Source organism: Corvus brachyrhynchos, unplaced genomic scaffold (assembly GCF_000691975.1).
Source record: "Corvus brachyrhynchos isolate BGI_N302 unplaced genomic scaffold, ASM69197v1 scaffold101, whole genome shotgun sequence".
Classification (NCBI taxonomy): Eukaryota; Metazoa; Chordata; class Aves; order Passeriformes; family Corvidae; genus Corvus; species Corvus brachyrhynchos.
This window is the reverse complement of record NW_008237239.1, coordinates 1,696,931-1,716,048: the sequence shown is the minus strand read 5'-3', so window position 1 is coordinate 1,716,048 and position 19,118 is coordinate 1,696,931. Positions and strand designations below refer to the sequence as shown.

The 19,118-nt window shown below is 58.3% G+C and overlaps 2 protein-coding genes across 14 annotated transcripts in view; one reads left to right on the top strand and one right to left on the bottom strand.

The window, feature by feature from the left end:
* Positions 1–11,434, top strand: part of LOC103612723 (myomegalin) — a 30,224-nt gene extending 18,790 nt beyond the window's left edge. For 4 of the 11 annotated variants that reach the window (XM_017729673.1, XM_017729670.1, XM_017729665.1 and 1 more), the window contains 22 exons: positions 24–151; positions 4,019–4,110; positions 4,232–4,380; positions 4,482–4,797; positions 4,889–5,057; positions 5,187–5,303; positions 5,383–5,857; positions 6,095–6,330; positions 6,544–6,595; positions 6,868–7,082; positions 7,245–7,439; positions 7,982–8,203; positions 8,355–8,486; positions 8,603–8,722; positions 8,810–8,987; positions 9,069–9,193; positions 9,380–9,505; positions 9,693–9,880; positions 10,127–10,270; positions 10,344–10,482; positions 10,584–10,630; positions 10,869–11,434. In XM_017729673.1, the coding sequence (XP_017585162.1) occupies positions 24–151; positions 4,019–4,110; positions 4,232–4,380; positions 4,482–4,797; positions 4,889–5,057; positions 5,187–5,303; positions 5,383–5,857; positions 6,095–6,330; positions 6,544–6,595; positions 6,868–7,082; positions 7,245–7,439; positions 7,982–8,203; positions 8,355–8,486; positions 8,603–8,722; positions 8,810–8,987; positions 9,069–9,193; positions 9,380–9,505; positions 9,693–9,880; positions 10,127–10,270; positions 10,344–10,482; positions 10,584–10,630; positions 10,869–10,901 (3,598 nt within the window). In that variant the 3' untranslated portion in view covers positions 10,902–11,434. The remainder of the gene's footprint in view (positions 1–23; positions 152–4,018; positions 4,111–4,231; positions 4,381–4,481; positions 4,798–4,888; positions 5,058–5,186; positions 5,304–5,382; positions 5,858–6,094; positions 6,331–6,543; positions 6,596–6,867; positions 7,083–7,244; positions 7,440–7,981; positions 8,204–8,354; positions 8,487–8,602; positions 8,723–8,809; positions 8,988–9,068; positions 9,194–9,379; positions 9,506–9,692; positions 9,881–10,126; positions 10,271–10,343; positions 10,483–10,583; positions 10,631–10,868) is intronic. The other 7 variants (XM_017729674.1, XM_017729668.1, XM_017729669.1 and 4 more) reach the window with 6 other exon arrangements.
* A 198-nt stretch (positions 11,435–11,632) lies between these two features.
* PRKAB2 (protein kinase AMP-activated non-catalytic subunit beta 2) lies at positions 11,633–19,096 on the bottom strand. Of its 3 annotated transcripts, XM_017729679.1 has the most exons (8): positions 17,684–19,095; positions 16,586–16,763; positions 16,190–16,356; positions 15,265–15,358; positions 14,577–14,697; positions 13,246–13,379; positions 12,884–12,952; positions 11,633–12,540 (listed from the first exon to the last, which is right to left on the bottom strand). In XM_017729679.1, the coding sequence occupies exons 2-8, from the start codon at positions 16,745–16,747 to the stop codon at positions 12,463–12,465; spliced, it is 825 nt and encodes a 274-aa protein (XP_017585168.1). In that variant the 5' UTR covers positions 16,748–16,763; positions 17,684–19,095; the 3' UTR covers positions 11,633–12,462. The 3 variants fall into 3 exon arrangements, with proteins under 3 accessions (XP_017585168.1, XP_008628406.1, XP_008628404.1); XM_008630184.2 differs by having other exon boundaries at positions 14,583–14,697; positions 16,586–19,096; XM_008630182.2 differs by having other exon boundaries at positions 16,586–19,095.
* Positions 19,097–19,118: the final 22 nt, after the last annotated feature.

Here is a 19,118-nt window from a genome sequence, read left to right as displayed (position 1 = left end):
TTCTGTGCCCCGTGTCTGCTTAGTGCTGCGAGAGACCACGCTCTGCAGGTGGAGCTGGAAGGGGTCCACAAGCTCCGGGGACAGCTGGAAGAAGCTCTTGGAAGAAGCTTGGAGTGTTTGAGCAGGCTGGAGACACAGGGCGCCATAGGAGGTGGGGAACAGGAGCGTGTGAGAGTCCTACCCCAGCATGCCTTCTGAGCACTGGCGCTCGCCCGCCTGCCACGGAAACGGTTCACTAACCTGTCTCACTGACTCTAAGCTTTGGTACTTAGTGATGGTACGATAGAACTGGTGCAGGGCTTGTTTTTGTTTTATTTTTGAGCTGCTTTGGAAACGGCGATCAGTGCAATCCACCTGTGTCTCGTGTACATTCCTGTCTGACCTACCCTGGTGGCCACTGATGTATTTGCACATTCAAATCATTCCATTTTAGTTATTCCCCTCTATCTCCCTTCTCTTCCCGCCACCATGGGCCAAATAAAGATTCCCTATCTCTGAAGGAAACACCAGATGTTTTCTATCACCTCCCAAGTGCATGAGTGTGAGTTTTTGTATTCCCTCACCATTTTTCTTACCCAGTGATATCTACCCCTTGGGTTGATGGTGGCTGGCCCAAAGGGAGACAGTGTATATGGAAATGTATGTGCCAGAGATGGAGAATTTGAGACCTGGGGGCACTTGCCTGGGCCTTTTACACAAGACTTGAGTGTAGAACCAGCAATTCAGTTTATGCTTAAACCAAATCCTACTCCAGTGTTGATGATTTTACTGACTGGCTTTTTTTTCCTAATTGTAAATAATTTCAATCTAACTTGAAAGTGCGTTCATGGGAGAGTTTCCTCCTCTTTTTGACTGACAATTTGGGGGGACTGAGACCTGTCCCTGCTCCCAGGGTCTGGTCTGGGTCTGCTCCCTCACTCGTACATGCACATGTTCCTTACATGCTCCATGTGCCCCTTAGGCCATGGGCAGGACCCAATTTCTGAGGTGCTGGGGACTGTCCCCCTCGGCACCACTGCATACCTTTTCCAGGCCCTCTTCCACCTCCTCTGGGAGTGTGGGAGCTGGTGTGAAAGCTGAAAAACAGTAGCAACAATCTTCCAATGACCAAGGCTTCCTGTGCACAGTGGGCTGTGGATCTGCTATCTTGTACTCAATCACTTCTCAAAATGGCAGGAGAAAATTTTGCACCTCTGAGCATCTGTTTTTGCTTGCTGGGGAGGCTGATCTAGGAGCAGGCGGAGCAGAAGAACTTCATTGTGCTGGGGTGCACACCTGGACCTGTGACTGCTCTGCTGTATGGCTCCTTGCAACTGCTTCAGCTGGCACTGCCTGTCCTGTGCCTTGTGCTGCACCGATGGCTTGTCCTCTGTGTGTCACACGGGGCTGGGAGGCAGCAGAGCTCTCCCTTTGCACGCAGCAGGTCAGCACTGCCCCTCTGGGTCAGCTGCATCGTGACCACAGCAGTTCCCCTGTGGCCTGAAGGGACACAGCTGGGAGCTGCTAGGCAGCTCTGGATTTTGTTAGCTTTTCCTTTCTTGTATTTCATCTTGTTCCCTTCCTCTTACTTCTCTGTGTAGCACCATCTTCTCTTCATCCTTTTGCTTCTCACTTTGTAGAAGCCGTTGTGTCCCTGTCCTTACCTTTCCCTCTTCCCTCTGCCATTCTGGCACTGATGCCCAGCTGGCCCCCTGGTCCCTTGGTACCATGGAGCCCAGGGCCCAGCCCAGACTCATTGGCATGGGCTGAGAGAAGCCTTGGCTGGTGCTCAGGAATCTCCCTTCTCCACCTGTGTCTGTTTTGCTCTAGATCTGTCCCTGCCTCTGTTAGAGTCACTGCTGTGAAGTGCCCCTTAGCGGCAGTGTTATCCTAGGATCAGGTGCCCCAACTTTTCTGGTCTGTTCTTTAAGGCTTCCTCTTACCCCTGATACTCCTGGCTGGTCGTTCCCTGCAGGATGACCACCCTGAGCATTCCCTGCCTGAGATTACCCTCTGTCAAACAGTGCAGTGCTTTGTACTGTCTCACAGCTCTTCGTGGAAGTCACTCCTTCCTTCTGAACTTCCCCAAGGACCTTGTGTCCCTTACCTTGTTCCCAGCAATGTCAAGCTTCCCGTGCAGCCAGTGTACCTGGGAGTCCCGTGCTTATGGGCCATGTGCAATTTGCAAGCATGTAACATTCTCTGTGCCTTCAGACTGGGCTGAAAGTAGTGCTGTGGTTGCACCTCTTGTCTCCTGTGCTGGTGGTGCACACAGAGCTGAGCAGCGTGGTGTGCTCCTGCTGTGGTGGAGGGTTCAAGCACGTGGTGACCACCAGCCTGGGCACAACTGCCCTGTGTGCACACACCTCTGCTCCTCACCACCAGCTTCGTCTTCTGTCCCTTGTTTTTAGATGGTTTTGGGATACTTTTTCCTTGATAACTGTGCTCCCTTTTACTCCTCAGCCCTGGAGCACTGGGAGCCATGCGGAGCTGTGGGCAGTGGTGAGAGGTGGGATGCTGTGCCCTGGTACAAGAGCTGGTTCTCCCATGTTCCCAGAGTAGCTGTGCAGGCTGTGTGTCACCCTGCTGTGGTCCCTCAGCCATGGTGACCCACCTTGAGAGCCACGTGGCCCTCAGCCCCCCAGCAAAGCCTGCAGCCGACAGTCTGCATCCCCTCATCCTTCAGGGCCCCACAGGCACTGCTGTCGCCCTGGCTGCTTCAGCAATCGGGGGGTTGTGTGTGTCCTTGGGGACTCCCAGGGCTGCGCTTTGGCTGTGCTGAGTGCCACCTACAGGAGCTGCTTCTTCCCTGCGATGCTGCTGCCACTTCCAGCTGTTGCCGAGTGTTCTGCTCCCAGAACAGCATTTTTCCGTGCTGGCTGTCCTTGCTCCCTGGGACACGGTTGCTTCAGTGGACAGGGGGCAGCTGCTTGTCACATGTGGGTCTCCTGAATGTGTCCCCATCTATGAGCACAGTGCCCCGTGCAAACACCTTCCCTGCTGCAAAGCATCTATCTGCCTGGTCCTTGGCTATTCTTCCTGAGAGCCAGAGGCTTCCCCACTGGCTTCCCCTTCACCAGTGACGCTTGGCATCTCTCCTGACAGCATTTTTCTGTGTTCCCCTGCTCAGTGTTCTGCCTTGCGTGGCAGCTCCAGATTCGATGGTGATGGATTTGGCCACAGGCAAAGCAGTTACCACTCCTTTGGTGCACAGGCAGCTGTGGAGCCTGGCCCTCCCTGCACAGCCCTAGGGGATAGTCTTGGGCCCTGTCTAAATGTCCCTCTCCCTGGGGAGAAGAGGGGTTGGGGATACACCCATCTCCCAGCTGCCCAGAAAAAGGGTTCGAGCCCTCACTCAGGGTTTGGCACCAAGGAGACAGGAGTAGAGCTGTGTGCAAGCAGAAGAGCATGACCCCAGCTCCGCCCAAGCCCCCCATACACTGTGACATGGGACACAAGTGTCTCTTTACCTCTGCAAAGCCAGCACAGGGCTTGCAAGGAGCCCCAGGCCATGCCTGACAGCAGGGCTTGGGCAACTGTGGGCAGGGTGGCTGCCCCCAAGCTGCCCCTGCCCGGCAGGTGATGGTGGGGTATGCACCCCAATCCTCCTGCCAGCTTGGAGCGGTGCCAGCGAGGTTCCCTGACTAAGCTTGTGCTGCTGCTGCTGGCTGTGGCTTGTGAAGTGGCTGCAGGGTGGGCAGTGCATGTGCCTGTGTGTCAGGGCAGCAAGCACAAGATGCGGATGGGGTAGGTACCATTGCTGAGTTCCCATCCCCGGGGCTGTCCCCTCCCCCAGTGATGGGCCAGCACAGGATGCTGGGTTGGGGCTCCAGTATGCAGGGACGGGGTGGTAGCACCCAGGGACAGCAGGGAAACCTCAGTCCAGCTGGGAGTGTCCCAGCAGCAGGTGTGCATGAGAGCAGACATTTGCCGTGGGGCTGCCCGCAGTGACCATGGGTGTCAGCAGGGAGGAGGGGACAGAGGCAGTGCTGCCAATGCCGCTGCTCTGAGCGCCTCGTTGTGCTGTGCTGTCCCCTAGGTCAGGCTGCAGGTACACACACCGATGATGCCAGCACCAACTTCACCGACAGCATGAAGGAGGAGGCAGCCCGTGGCTTGGCAATCCAGCAGGCGAGTCAGGGCAGCGCGACGCCGGGAATAGGGGTGGCAGAGCTGGGCACTGCACCACTGCCAAACTGCGTCCCAGCCCCTTCGGAAACGTCCCAGTCACCCTCTGTCTTTGTCTCTCTAGAGCAAGCCCCGGGCCCGCAAGGAAAACGGGGGCACTGAAAGGAGCACAGCACCCACCGTGCCAGAACGGGAGCTGCGGGCTGAGGAGGAGCTGCGGGAGCTGAAGGCGCAGCTGGAGGAAGCCGGCTTCTCCTCTGTCTCCCACATCAGGCAAGAGCTCTGGGGCTCTGGAGCCAAGGGGGGGGAGTGGTTGGAGGAGGCATCCTGCATCCCGGCCTCTGCCTGTCCTTTACTGTGCCTGGTGCCCCCAGGAAGGCGATGCTGAGCCTGTGCCTGGAAAACGCCGAGCTGAAAGAGCGGATGGGTGAAGCCACGTCGCTGCTGGAGAGCGGGGAGCAGGAGGAGCCTGGGCTGGGCAGCCCCCTGGCCCCTGAGCCCCGTAGGCTGCAGCGGAAGAGCCGCAGTTCCCTCGGGGACCGCCCGGCCGGGGGCAGCGGGGGGGGCCAGGGGTTCCCGGCAGAGAGGGGAACTGTGCCCACCAAACGCCCAGCGCTGGAGGCTCGATCCCAGGATGACATGCCCAAGAGACCCTGCCCTGGCAGCCCGGGTGGAGGGGACGGGAGCCATGTAAGTGCACAGGGAACCAGGATGGGGATGGAGATAGAGATGCGGATGAGGGTGGAAATGGGGAGCTGACAGCCCATCTTCCCTCCGGCAGGGGGAGGGCTCCGTTCCTGGCGGGGGCTGGCCGGGGCTGGGCGCAGAGCTGCGCTCCCAGGTGGCACAGGGCCAAAGGCAATGCCAGGAGCTGCAGGATAAGCTTGCTGCCTCGGAGGCCACAGTGCGGGCGCAAGCTGAGCAGCTGGAGAAGTACCACGTCCTGCTCCGTGAGTTAAAACCCAGGGTCGGGTGGGGGTATGTTCTGAGCCTGGCATGCCCTGTGCACCGTGCTGTGTATGGGGCAGGGGTGGTGAATCCTGACCAGGGGGCCCTGAGCTGATGGGGCTGCCCAGCAGGTGAACCTCAGACCCAGCAGCTCAGCAAGCAAGTGCAGGTGGACTTCCAGGACCTGGGCTATGAGACCTGTGGGCGAAGTGAGACCGAAGCCGACCGTGACGAGACTACCAGCCCTGGTAAGGAGGGCCAGTGTTCCAGGGGTCCCTGTGCTTTGCCCATCTGGCATGGAGAAATGACACACTGTGCTCTCTGCAGAGTGTGAGGAGCCAGATGTATTCAGTGAGACCAGCCTGGGTGAGGAGCTGGGGTCCCTGTGCCAGCCAGGGATGTCCAGAGCAGGCAAAACTTCCCAGAAAACCATGGCCCTGGAGGATGTGGAAGCCCTGCATCAGCACATCCAGGACCTCAAAGCCCAGCTGCTCAATGCCAACAAGGTGATCCAGAGCCTGCAGCGGCGTGCCCGCTCCATCTCTGTCACCAGTGGCTACACCTCGGGGGCTGAGCGGCCCCCGCCAGGTCCCAAGGCCTTGGCATCCCCAGCCCACAGCCTCACGGATGAGGACGAGGGCTGGCAGTCAGATGGCCATGGCACGCTCTGTCCGCCTGCCCTGCGGGCACACCGCGACCTGCAGAGCCTGGTGCACCGCGTCGCCCTGCTCGAGGCACAGCTGCCTGCAGCCAAGCGTGGAGGCACTTTGCCCAAGGAGCTGCAATCTGCCACTTGGCCAGGGTATGGCCCTGGGGACTGGGACCAGATGGGGAGACACAGGGATTTCCAGGGGTTGCCCAAGGGTGGTGGCTCCTTGTTGCGTGGTTTCCCTTCAGGCAGGTTCCTGGGGTGTTTGTATGGTGAGGCAGAGTCCCAGCAGTGGATGGTGCACTGACTCTCTCCATGGCACCTCGTCCCTGCCGTGCTCTCAGGGAGTCTGGCTGCCCTGTGATTGCCCTGCTTGCCCATCTCTCCTAGGAAATACAACTCATTGATCCAGGCACAGGCTCGGGAGCTCTCCCACTTGCGGCAGATGCTGCGGGAGGGCCGTGGGGTGAGCCGCAGCCTGGCCCAGCACCTGCGGGATGCCCTGCGGTCCTTTGAGGACCTTCTTCGTGGCACTGACATCGACTACTACCTGGGCCAGGGCTTTCGGGAGCAGCTGGCCCAGGGCAGGCAGCTGGCTGAGAGACTCAGCGACAAGCTGGGCACCAGTAAGTGCCTCTGGGGGTCAGTGGGGCTGGATATCGTGGGTGTGCAATGGGTCAGGAAGGGATGCTTTGATGGGTGAAGAGCAGTAGCACTCTCACATCATGGGCTGTGTGGGAGCTGGGCTGGGCTGTTCTGTCCTGCTATGCCTCTGTCTGGGACTAGGCATCCTGAGGCATGGAGACACTGACTGGCTCTTCTCTGCCTTGGTTTTTCAGGAGATCGACAAGATGGGGAGGATAAAACCAGTCACGAACTCCTGGCACAGAGGTACCTGTTCGCAGGGAAGGGTTTGTGGGATGTGCTTGGCATGGGCACCCTGAGGTCTATCACTGCTCTTGGGGTGGGGGCCCAGGGCACCCTTGGGGCCTCTTTTTCAGGTGGATGTCCTGGGGCTGCCTCTGCTCTGGGGATGAGAAGCCCCATGGGTACTCCATGTCCCTGAGCAGCCTTGCATCATTAGTGGGACGCGGCATGTGGGGCATCATGTAGGAAAGAGCTGTGGGATGGAGGTCAGACCTGGTGATGGGCCACCTCTGCAGGCTCAGCCGGGAGCTCCAGGAGAAGAAGGTGATTGAGAGCCTGGAAGTGAAGTTGCAGGAGCGCTCTGAGTCCCCAGGTAGCAGCTGCCCGCCCTCGGAGTCATCCCACTCTGCCAGCAGCTCATCCTTCACCTCTGAGGGGCTGGAGCCCTGCTCTGATGGGGATGCGGCCAGCGAGTACAGCCAGTGCCACGAGGAGCCCGCCCAACATGCAGGTACCGCACGGTGACCAGGGGCCACAACTGTGGTGCCTCTGGACACTGGGACTTGGCTTCTCAGGGTGTGCCAGGATCCCCAGTGCCCCAGGGAGGAGGGCTCTCTGCCAGGCTGAGCCAGAGCCACTGTAACTTCTCTCTCCATCTCTCTCCTGTCTCTAGGCCTTCACTTTGACTCCTTGTCCAAACCTGTTAGTGCCCCCCTGCCTGCCCTGACCCCCAGGCTGCCCCCTTTCCTGCCTGCTGGGCCCCCTCCTCCCGTGGCCTCGTCACTCCTGGGCTGCTGTGGGAATTCTGTCTGCTCCCTGGCTGAGGCGCAGCAGGAACTGCAGGTGCTCCGGAGGCAACTGGGAGAAAGTGAGCATGCTGCCTCTTGGCTTGGGTTTGGTACTGCCTGCCCTGCATGCTGTGCTGTGACGCATCAACCCCCACCCTCTCTGACCTGCATGTCCTGCCCTTGATCTTCTCCTTCTTCTCGGGGCTGTGGCTTTGAGGTTGGGTCCTGCTGCTCTGGCTGGGGGACAATGGGGACATGTGGCTCTCATGTAGAGAGGACCTGGTGGGTTGGATGGACCCATCCAGAGACAGCACTAGCCCGTGGTGTGGGCTCTGGCATATCCCAGGTCCTCTAGGAAAAGGCTGATTTGGTAAGTTGTTGTGTAGGAGTGGCGCTGAGACCCTCTGCCTTGTGTCACATAATCATCAAGTCCTGGGACAGCCCCTGCTCTTCAGGGGGAACAGGTTTGACTGGGACAGGAGGTCAGCGATGCGGGACACTGGGCTGCACTGTTGTGCAGAGCAAGAAGGGGGCAAAAAGCAGATGGAAGGAGTCTGTTGCCCCATTCTTCCTCCCTGCTCATTGTCCTTCTCCTCCTCCCCACTTTGTCCTGTGTGTACAGGTGTGACACTGCCCATGGCACCAGCAAAGCCCACAGTCCCACTGGGCCCCTTTGGAGAGGGCAGCAAAGCCCCAGCATCGTTTTGCCGACATGGTGCACTGCAGGGCCTGGCTGAGCTCCCCGGGGCCACCAACACCCACACCCTCTGGGATGTGCCCCCACCTGGCCAGCTGTTCTATGGGGCCCTGCCCCTGGGGTACCCCTCCAACCAGAAGCTAACAGGTATGGTCCATGTTGGAGAGCACAGAGATATCCCACCTGCATGTGGGGGAACTGGGAGGAGATCTGGCACCACAACAACTGTGGGACAGGGCTGGCAAGAGGCAGGCGGCACAGCCTTTCCTGCCCTGAGCTGTGTCCCTGGCTGTGGCAGGGGCAGACCTGCTGGAGGAACACTTGGTGGAGATCCGCAACCTGCGTCAGCGCCTGGAGGAGTCCATCTGCACCAATGACCGGCTCCGGGAGCAGCTGGAGCGCCGCCTGGCCTCCACCAGCAAGGCCAGTGGTATGGTGCTGCATGGGGCTAGGGCTGCTGGGGGCCAGGCCTTTGCACACCCCACTGCTCACCCCGTGCACAATGGGGCACTGGAGAGAGAGACTCAGCACTGGTTGCCTCCCCAGGATGTCCCAGTGATGTCTATGCCCAGACACCAGAACTGGGGCTGCAGCTGAGCAGGGAGAACCAGGCTCTGCACGAGGAAAACCGGACCCTGCGGCTCCAACGTGACCACCTCTCCCAAGGTAGGGCTGGGCCAGCATCCTGGGTCTGAGTCCCAGAGGGCACTGGCTGAGTGGGGTGGCGATGACACTTACATGCTCTGTCCCCAGAGCTGGCACGAGTGCAGGAGACACTCCTGGCTGCCTGCTCCCGGGCACGGGAGGCTGAAGCAGAGCTGGGCCAGAGGCGTGGGAAGCAGCGGAGGCTGGCGGAAGAGCTCACTGAGTGCCAAGAGAGTGTCCGGCAGCTCCGTGATGAGCGGCGCTCTCTGCAGGAGGACAACAACAGGTAAGGTTTCAGCCATTGTGGCCTTGGGGCCACAGGACTGGGTGGCATGGCTGGCACTGGACACACATGTCACCTCTTAAGGCTGCAGCACTCAGTGACGCTACTGCAGCAGCAGAGTGAGGAGCAGCACCTGCTCCTGCAGACCCTGCGTGCAGAGCTGCACGTCTACGAGAGCCTCCCTGGCCCCTCTGGTGAGACACGAGCAGGTATGGGACCCGTGCACAGCATCCCTGCCCAGCTCCTGCTTTTGGGGTGCTTCGACCCTCTGCAACCCTTGGGTGGTCCCAAACACTTCTCCTGTGGCAGCAGGTGGCACACAGTGGCCCTGCTGGCAGGCAGAGAGGGAGGCCAGGACCCAGCAGCCCGAGGCACAGAGCCACATCTCTCTACAGGGGCTCAGATGTTTCTTGTTCCAGGCTGCTTCCCATCTCCTCCAGTGCGGGATGTTGGCACTAACTCAGCAGCTCCCCTCTTCTCCCGACTGCCCTCTGACACGTCGGTGGTCCGAGGGACGGACGGTGGGTACCAGAGCCTGCTCGAATTCAGGCCAGGCCTCAGGGGCTGCTGAGACCTGACAAACTCGTGGCAGCACCCTTGCTGAGCAAGACTGCAGAGCTCAGGGCAGAGTCAAGTGGCTGGGATGGGACAGGGTGGGTCATGAGGGGAGCAGGCAGTGGTGCTCACCTAGCCCTGCTTGTTCCACAGAGCCACATGGGGCAGATGTGCTGGTGAGGAAGAGTGAGGGACTGACGGGGGCTCACGTTGTCGGCTGCCTGGACACGTACCGAGCACTGGAGCAGCACATCATAGAGGGGAAGGCCTTGGCCCGGGAACTGATGTGTCTCACACGCCCGGCGCTCGGGCTGCCCAGCTGTCCACTCCCGGGAAAGGAGGTAAAGTGTGGGCAACACAGGGATGGCAGCACCTGGGGGCCAGACCCTCTGCGCACTGTGCATAATGTGGCTCCCAAGCCCAGAAGCAGCCCCGAGGCCTGCAGGGCTGGCAGGAGGCAGGGAGGCTCCAGCCCAGGGAATGCTGCTGGCACTGCCCTGCCGCGCTGGGCTGAGCACTGCCAGTGCCCGGGTGCAGTGGGATGGGGGTGCCCCAGCAGCACCTGCTCCCGCACCCTTCTCCCACAGGCCCTGGGATGGACAGGCACAGGGCAGGGGCACCTGTGGGGCAGCGCCAGCACCCTGCACGGCATCCTGGAGGAGTGTGTGTCTCTCCTCACTGCCTTCTGGAGCACTGTGCTGCCCGTGAGCCCCGCCCAGCACCAGGGCAAGGTGAGCAGGGGCTGGGGGCTGCCAGGGCACTGGGGCAAGGTGCTCACTGCTCATCACACTCCTCTCATCCCAGGAGCAGGTGCTCCAGGGTGAGATCGCAGCACTGAGGGCCCAGCTCTCTGAGAGGGAGGATGCTCTGCAGAGCACAGCCAAGCGTCTGCACAGCACAGCCCAGCTCAAGGACAGCATGGAGCAGTTCATCGTCAGCCAGTGTACGTGGTCTGCGTGGCACAGCCAAGCTAGCCTGGTCCCATGTGCCTGATGTGCTTCCACAGCACAGGGACTTCAATGACCCCATCTCTCTCTCCTGCAGTGACCAGGACCCACAATGTGCTGCGCAAGGCCAGGACAAACCTGGAGGTGAGTTTGCCCTGACAGCCAGTGTGGGATAGGGGTGGGTGTCCCTGTCCTGATGCCCTGGGGATGGACACAGATGGCACACACCCTGTGGTGGCTGTTGTGGAGTGCTGAGGGCCAGCTGGGTGAAGTGTGTGGGAGACACGGGGACACATTTTCCTTGTCTGTCCTCAGCCAGCATGTCCATGTCCCCAGGGCACAGTAGTGCTCTTCCTTATTGCCACGTGTTGTCTCTTGCCAGGTGAAGGCCCAGCAGGCCCTGCCTGTTGCGTGAGCCCCATGCAGGATAAGGAGCAATGGCCCAGCATGGAATAGCCCACTGGCTGCTGAGCTGTGCTGTGCCAGAGGGCTGGAGCGGACCCTGTCTCTGCTACTCTGAGGGCTGGGGTGGAAAGGGATCTGGGGTATCCAGTGCTACACAGTTAATGGCTTTGGGCTGCTGTGGTGGTTGCATGCCCTCCACCAGCCTTTGCTTGGCATGGCAGCAGCAGCTGCTGGCTGGGGCTGTGTCTGCCCCATGCTTCACCACTCGCTCCCTTCCACCCTCAGTGCTTAGAGTGGGGTGACACAGCCCTCCACGCTGAGCACCCCCTGCCCTGGGACCTGGTCCCCGCTGTAACCCTGATGAGTCCCTGTCCCTGCTTGTGGATGTATGTATATGTATATAGACAGAGGTATTGGAACTGCATTCTGGGGACTCCCAGGCATGTCGGGGCCCCAGTGCAGGAGGAAGATGTAAGAAATGCCATACTCTGTTCAGTGGCTGAAGAGTCCCCAATAAAGGTTTCCTTTGGGTTGTGGTGTTTCTGGCATGCCTGTCTCTGCAGCCATGCTCCCCCTCCCCACATTACCTGCAGCACAGGGTGCCAAAGGCACTGGCTGGCTCCAGGGGTGTGGCTCTGTGCCCTACCGTAACAACCCAAGGGCAGCTCTGTGCTGCACTGGGCTCTCCCTTTCCTCCTCTTGCTGTTCTAGAGCCCCTCTCCAACACCAGGCAAGCAGCACTGAGAACAATAAATACTGTAATAAATAGAGAACCCCCTGTCCCATGGCACTGCTGCGGCAGCAGGCGGTGCAGCCAGTGTCCTGGAGTGCCTGCCTGGCTCTGCTCTTCCCAGGCCCCTCCAGCGTGGGCAGGTGCCGGTGCCCCTCTGGCTGTGACAAAGTCAGCCCTGCCCCACAGAAGCACCCGATGCTGGGGACAGGGTGTTGCAGTCCTTGACGGTGCTCTCACAGCAGCAGGTAAGAGTGGCTGGGTCCAGCTGTACTGTCCATCATGCTGCTCAACGCTGAACCAGGCAGAGGGCTGGGGCTGCAGAACCCTCCTCAAAGCTGGTGGGAAGCCTCACAGCCAGGGCTGTGGGACGGGGCAGGTGCCAGGCTGGGGTATCACAGAGCCCCTAGCAAACAAGGTGGCCTTGAAGACTCATCACCAGGACAGCAGCGCAACCTTCAGAAGAATAGGATGTGTTCCTGGAGCCTGGACTGGGTGCAGTGCCAGGACCAGCTTGAGGCCCTCACAGGCTGGAGAAGACAGGCAGAGTGAAGCCCTTTCCGTGTTGGGCGTGAGGAGAGGCTGTTCTGGTGAGCAGCAAAGTGGTCCCAGAGACTCACAGAAGCCAAGGGAAGCTGCAGGTGGGCAGAAACCAAGAGCTAAACCACGCCAGTAGGATGGGACAGTGTCACAGGCCCCAGTGGCCCTGAGCTTGTTGCCGGGGCCTGTGTCCCTGCAAGGTTCAAGGCTGGAGCCAGAGTTGTCACACAGTCCCATGGCCCAGTGTGTGCAGACAAAGCGGCATTTCGTGTCCTGCGTGGGGAGCGTGTGAGGCCCCGGCTCAGATGGGCTTGTACAGCAGCGTGGTGACGTACTTCTTCTTGTAGCGGTGCGTGGCACTGAGCACCATCACGCCGTCCTGCAAGAGGCACAGCATCAGAGTGTGGGGCTGGGGCACCCCCGGGGCTTGGGAAGCTGCCCCAGCCTGTCCCTAGTCCCAGTGCCAGTCCAATACACAGCAGGGCAGAGCAAGGGCAGGGTCTGACATGTGCTCAGCTCCACCACGGTGCAGGGAGGCAGCTGAAGGGAATTGTCAGGAAGCCACACCCTCTGCCCCTGTTCGTGCCACACTTCACCAGGCAGCCAGGTCCCATCTCCATCCCCCAGCTGACCAGGTTCTGCTCCCTGCAGGTGCTGCAGGTGCCTGGAGTCAGGGCAGCTCCCATTCCCTCACACAGCACCCTTGTGGCACCTGCGCTTACCTTGATGGAGAGCGCGTAGAGGTGATTGAGCATGACGTGGTTGGGCTCGGGCAGCAGTGCTGGGTCACACTAGGAGGAGAGGAGTGTCACAGGAGAACAGCAGAGCCCTGATCCCCCAGCTCCTGCCAGCACAGGGAGCTGCTGTCTCAGGCAGCTTCAGCTGCCACTGTCTCTGGCTGTTCTGAAGAGGAACAGAGCTCAGCTAGGAGGCCAAATCAGTGTAGTAAATGGGAAAAGTGATGCTTTTCCTAGGAAATACCAAGGGCCAGACCCCAGCCAAGGGGAGACCAGATTCCCTGCAGACAGGACTCCCTTTCCGACCCCAGTGTGGCTCTCTCTGTGGGCAGTATGCTGGTACACACCGAGATATTGGTGTCCTTGTTGAGGATGACCTGGAGGAGGTGAGGCGGGAGGATGGGTGGGGATTTGAAGCGCTCCTCAGGCCGGTATACATACATCTCTTGGCCATAAGGTCCCGGTGGGGAGCTGGATAAATCTAGAGAGAAGACAAAGGTAGAGACATGAAGTGACTGAAGCAGGATGGGCAAACATAGAGTAGCTCCTAAGAAGCTTAGAAGGACTCAGCAAGGTCTTTCAAGTGCCAACATCCTCCACAAGCCATGGGCAGGTATCTGTTCTATAGCACCAGCTCAGCCTTTTCACAGCAGAAAAAGCAGCCGGGCAAGCCTATGGCAATTCCAAGCAGGGCTGTAAGCTGGTACATGCACTGACACAACACAAGCACCCCATGTTACCCATCACAGACCGCTCAAGCACACAGCTCTCAGCACAGCCAGGTCCCTCTCCCTGCAGGAAGCAGCTGGCTTGCTCCAGAGCTGTGCCCTCAGCAGCAGGGGCACAGGGAGATGGTTGCCCACATGCTCTTGGCGCTGCCTGATGAGGAGGTCCAGGGAAGGCAAACGGGAACTCTAGACTGAGCAGCTGTCCCACACATGGGAGGGACCTCGGGAGCTTGTGGTCACTGGAAGCTGGACTGGCTGCATCTCCCAGCTACATCTGATCTGAAAAATTTGGACAGCCAGTCCCCAGAAGGGCTCCACCTCCTCGAGCTGCTGCTGCTTGCTGGCTTCTCTCCAGCAGAGAGTCTCTTGCCCAGGCTGGGAAAGGACATGGAGCTGAGCTGTATCTGAGATAGGGCTGCACCAGGGACAGACACACGACTGAGCTTCCTGCCAGCATTTCACACTGAGCCAGCACCACCGGTGCCTGCGTGGTAACCTAACCTGCTGCTGTAACACAAGCAGACATGGAGGTTTGCAATGTGCTAGCACTGGTACAAATTACCTTGGCATGAAAACCAAGAGGAGCTGCTGAAAATAAACTGGATCCTGCTATCACCTAGCTTGTACCCTGGATCAGATGACTTACAGTTGATCAGACAGAAAGGGCTGATGTTCTTGGCATTTCCCAGTCCGAAATGGCTCCCTCAGCCACGCACAGGCAGCAGCTCTGCTCTGGGATGGTGCTAGCACAGAACAAGTTACACCAACACAGGCCCTCCAGAGGGACCAGGCCTCAGCTGTGGGCTGGGGAGGACACGCTGCCCAACACTATTCATCCCCATTGCAGGCCCACACCTCTGCCAGGGGGTCTGTGCACCTCAGAGCAGTGAGTCTCAGAGGAGAGGAGGTGGAAAATAGCACATGCAAAGCTGTAATGCCACAAAACTCACCCCGACCTGAGGTTTCTGAGCTCTCCAAGGAATCCACCTTCAATGCATCAAACACCTCGAAGTCAGACTTCTTGACGTGGATGAGGTTGTTTATCGTCCCCATCTGGCTGGTAACCACAGGCTGGAAAGAACTGGGGTGAGAATCTTCGTATGTTCACCTCCAGCTGAGGCACATTCAATGTTTCCTACATCCTTCCAGCCCAAGCTGTCTTTGCTGCAACACTACCTCAGAGGTGGCTGGTGTCTGTCTCTGCCCTACACCTGTAGATCTCTGCTGTTTACCCTGGGAGGATTTTCCTTTATCCCACACTCCTACATCACCTCCTATTTCCATCCTCCATCCTGCTACATGTCCATGGGTAGGTGTGTTGTCCTTCCCATGCTGCTACCGCATGATTCAGTTTGGAGGAGAACCTGTGAATGCTGACCTCATGGCCATCTTCCCATGTAGCCAATTCTCAGTGGGGCTTGAGGGCCTTCTGGAATTTCCCTGCCCTTTCCCAATGCTTCCCCATAAAGCATGACTAAGTCCAGAGGAACCAGCCTCTGAAATGTCTCAGGAGATGGAGGTGTGCCTTTTGTTTCAGTAGATAGTCTCTGCTCTTCCTGTTCCCCCTCTGCTGCAGTTACATCCTGTCTAGCTCCCTGAAGAAGACAAGATCTGCGGGGATAAAGCTTTGAGCATTACCTCAGATGGATCATGGACCCACTGGCCATCCACAAAAAATTTGTACTGGTGCTCTCCTTCTGGAAGGTCCAAGATAGCAACAAAGTCGTTGTGGCTGTGCAGAGAGAACAGAGGTGCAACAGCATCACCCTGTTGATGCTCTGAATGCTGCTCTTCCATGGGGCCCCAGGAACCAGACCCTCTACCCCAACACCTTCATGCAGAGTTAGGCTTGCTTATCGTCAGTGACTCAAGGCATGGCCACAACAGGTATGAGCATTCCAAGCACCAGCATGGCTCAAACCCCTGGCAGCTGCAAGTGGCAGTCTAGCTCTCCATGCCCAGAAAAAGTGGATGTGACAGACACCCTGTGCAAGACAGGCTGGGAAGAATGCATGGGCAAAGCTCCTGCCCTGTGCTGGCATGGCAGGACAGGAGCAAGTGGGACAGCTCTGTTTGTCAAGCCTGCAATTGAGACAAACTCATTCCAGATGAATTGCTAGGATTATGCCCAGAGTCCTACATGAGCTTCCATGTAAGTCACAGATGTGTTGAAGAACAGTGAGAACACCATTAGGGCAGGAAGATATGTGAGGGACAAACAACTAACTAACTGGCAGCAATACAACCTGGCATGGGGTAATGCTGCAGCCAAAGGAAGAGCTGACAGCTTCCAGAGGACTGCTGCATACCTGGGCAGGGCTCTGCTGCCAGGACTGGCTGCTGTGTGACATCCAGCTGGGAAAGCAAAGTGGACCATCCTGTCCTGTCCCTGTTTCACAACTTCCCACTGTCCCTGCAGCACCACCCAGGGAAGGAGCTGACTGTGTATTTGTCTCAGACCCACAGCTGGGTTGAATGGAGAGAAGCTGGGTGAGCAAAGGAAAACATTCTCTGCACTGGAGCAGAGGAGAACATAGAGTAAGTGACTTGAGGGACTTGCTACCTCTTGATGAGTGGGATCTTGGTGCTCCAGTTGTTGAAGGATCCAGAGATGAAGACCTCTTTGCCTCCATCAGCCCAGCGTATGACAGTTGGACGAGCCTGTTGGGATGGTTTCACTGACTCCTCCAGATCTGGCTGCCACGACACAAACTCCTTGTCCCCAGGAATCTGGGCAAAGAAAACCAGAGCCTGACTGAGACACAGAGGCAACTGTGAACCCATTCACTTCCCCCTGGCCTCTACCAGCTCACCTGCACATCCCAGACAGGAGCACCACAGAGCTCCTCCAGCCTCCCAGCCCCCCAGAGACCCCTCAAATGGCTGGGAACACAGCCCCACACAGCCAGTGAGCCAAAGCTCCAGGGGCCAGGCAGGGAAGGGAGCAGCCAGCCCCTACCTTCGAGTCATGGGAGCTGAAAACGCTGGGATCATCGGTGCTGCCCACCATGATCTTGTGTGGGTGTTCCTTGGCGGGGTGGGAGGCACTGGAGCCGTCCGAGCGGTGGGACTTGGAGCCATGGCGCTCCCCAGACACCCTTTCGCTGGTGGTGTTCCCCATGACAGCTCAGCAGCCCCTGTGAGGGACAGAGAACAACACTGCCTTTGCCCACGGGCTCTGGCAGCAAGGAGAGGAGCAAAGGAGCCATCTCCCAATGTTCTTTGCCAATGGAGACAAACAGCAATCCTGAAAAAGGCCCCAAGTTCATTTCCACTACTAAGTTTGGGAGTTGAATGGGAATTCAACAAACAAGACAGTTTGACCTAATTATAGCCACATCTTTAAGAACCACCACTCTAGTTAAGCTGGTAATTGTCAGACTCCAAAACCAATACCAGTTAATCTGTGTCCCTCATCAGCCTTTGGCAGCCGGCAGAGTAGAGCTGATGGGAAAAATAAAGCCAACCTTTATTGGCAAATCAACTGCCTGGCATTAACAGAGCCTCTTTCACAGTCCCGCAGTCAGGCTCTACAGACAACCCCCTACATCCAGCAAGAAAACAGGCAGGGAGTGAAAGCAGCAGCTGTTTTACAGTCCCCAACAAGTCTCCAAGAGCTCGCAGGCAGAAGAGCAGAGCCCTGTGCCTGCAAAGGCAACAGGGAGCATTTCAAGTGTCCGAGTAGAATCGCCCAAGATGGAGCTTGTCCAAGGAGTGGGGCTAATGCTGTGGTGTCTGCAAAAAGCTCAGCTTTCAGCAGCATTCACTTATGATTCACCAGGCAAGTCACCGTGTCAGCTGCAGCACAGCACAGTGGGGAGGACCATTTGTTGTGACCTAGCCAGTGTCTGCCTGGCTGTCTGGAGGCACACGGTGAGGGAAGGGCAGCCCTGGCCACCTTGGCATCCCTCTGCAGCTGGAGATGGGCTGCCATCCCCAATCTCACCCAGCTCAGAGAAAGCAAAACAGGAGAACTGACCAAGCCATGAACAACTAGACACCTCTCAGGACAAAGAACAAAGCCACTGCAAGCTACTCGGGACTCTTCAGGCCTTACCCTCTTTCCAGGAGCCGAGATGGATTGGGGTTCTTGACCACTTCCAGGCTTATTTTGTAGGTTTCAGCTTACCGTGGGCTCTGTAGGGCAAGCAAGGGGACAGCCAGCCTTGCTTCATGTGCTCACTTGTGACATTTGGAGGTTTCTTTAAAAGATCAAGTTATAGGAAGGGTGCCAAGCAAGGCTGCCAGCCAAAGCCAGGCTTTAGGATATTATGGAACAATTACTACAGTATTTCTTAAATCCTGGGGGCTAAAAGGCAGCTCAAGTGGGCAGCTAACCCATACCCCCACCCCTCTCAGTGCAGATCAAGTGTACCTGAAGATCCAGGTCAGATGAGCTGCACCTCTTTCTCTGACATCTTCCCCCTCTGCTCTGGGGAGGCTCAGACAGCTCCTCACAAAAACTGCCCCTGTACCTCCAGACCTGCTGTTGAGGAGTTTCCTCCCACTACTCCCTTACTTCTCATCTACAGGGAGGAAGGTAGGAAAGGCTGAACATCCTTTTGTAGCAGGACAGGCCTGAGAGATACGTGCAGGTGTTGACAGATGTGAAGCTTCCCTTTGTCTTCTCCAAAAGGAATCCAGTACCTCTGTCCCTTACAGGTCACGCTCTCCAAACACCTCCTGAGTTTTATCCCAAGCGATGGCTCCTGTCTGGCGTGTGCCATCTGAATCCCCTCCATCACATACACAGGCACCCTGCCCATGCCAGGACAGGTCTCTGCACAGCCTGCAGTACCTGGCTTTGCTGAATTAACTTCTACAGTTCAAACCCTCCTGCACCCAGACCAGCCCTTGCAGCACGGGAAATCATGTGACACAGGTGTGTCCAAGTCACGGATGGAAATGCTGCCCACACCAGCAAACCTCCATGACATCTCAGGACATCCAGTCTGGCAGCAAGCCCCTGCCAGCCCAGCAGGGGGGCCCCCTGCCTGCCCTCCCCATCACCAGGGCCCTTCCGTTCCAGCCAGCCCCACGTCCTCACTTGGAAAATGATAAGTGAATTATACTCATTCCCCCCACCCCGGGATGTGCCATGCTTGCTGCCTCTCCCACCCGGCCAGTGACCGCGCTGGGAAACACTGGCAGGCAGCCCGAGGGGGTTTATGCAGAACGGATGGGGTCTCTGTCAAGCAGCACTGGGGAGCACTGGCAGGCATTCCCAGGGGGGTTTTGAGGGACGGACGGGGTCCAGCATCCCGCCGGGCTGACACCGCCTGGGGGCCCGGGGAAGCCAGATCCACCCGGGCTCTCCCTCCTTCGGAGACGGGAACTAGAGCTGAGCCCGGAGGTTGCCGTAAGGTTAAGGGGATGAGCTGAGAAACCGGGGGCGGAAAATCTCCCTCCGAGCAGGCAGGGCTAGGGCTCGGGCTCTGCTCAGCGGGGTCGGTGGCGGGGCTGTCGCGGCGGGCTCGGCCCACGGGCGCCCG

What these genes read in the sequence shown, in the direction of transcription:
- PRKAB2 (XM_008630182.2), bottom strand. Translation starts at nt 16,747, where the DNA reads ATGGGGAACACCACCAGCGAAAGGGTGTCTGGGGAGCGCCATGGCTCC. An exon ending in AAGATCCCACTCATCAAGAG is followed by an intron (nt 15,359 to 16,189) that starts GTAGCAAGTCCC and finishes CTCTCTGCACAG; the next exon opens with CCACAACGACTTTGTTGCTA. An exon ending in GGGTCCATGATCCATCTGAG is followed by an intron (nt 14,698 to 15,264) that starts GTAATGCTCAAA and finishes AGTTCTTTCCAG; the next exon opens with CCTGTGGTTACCAGCCAGAT.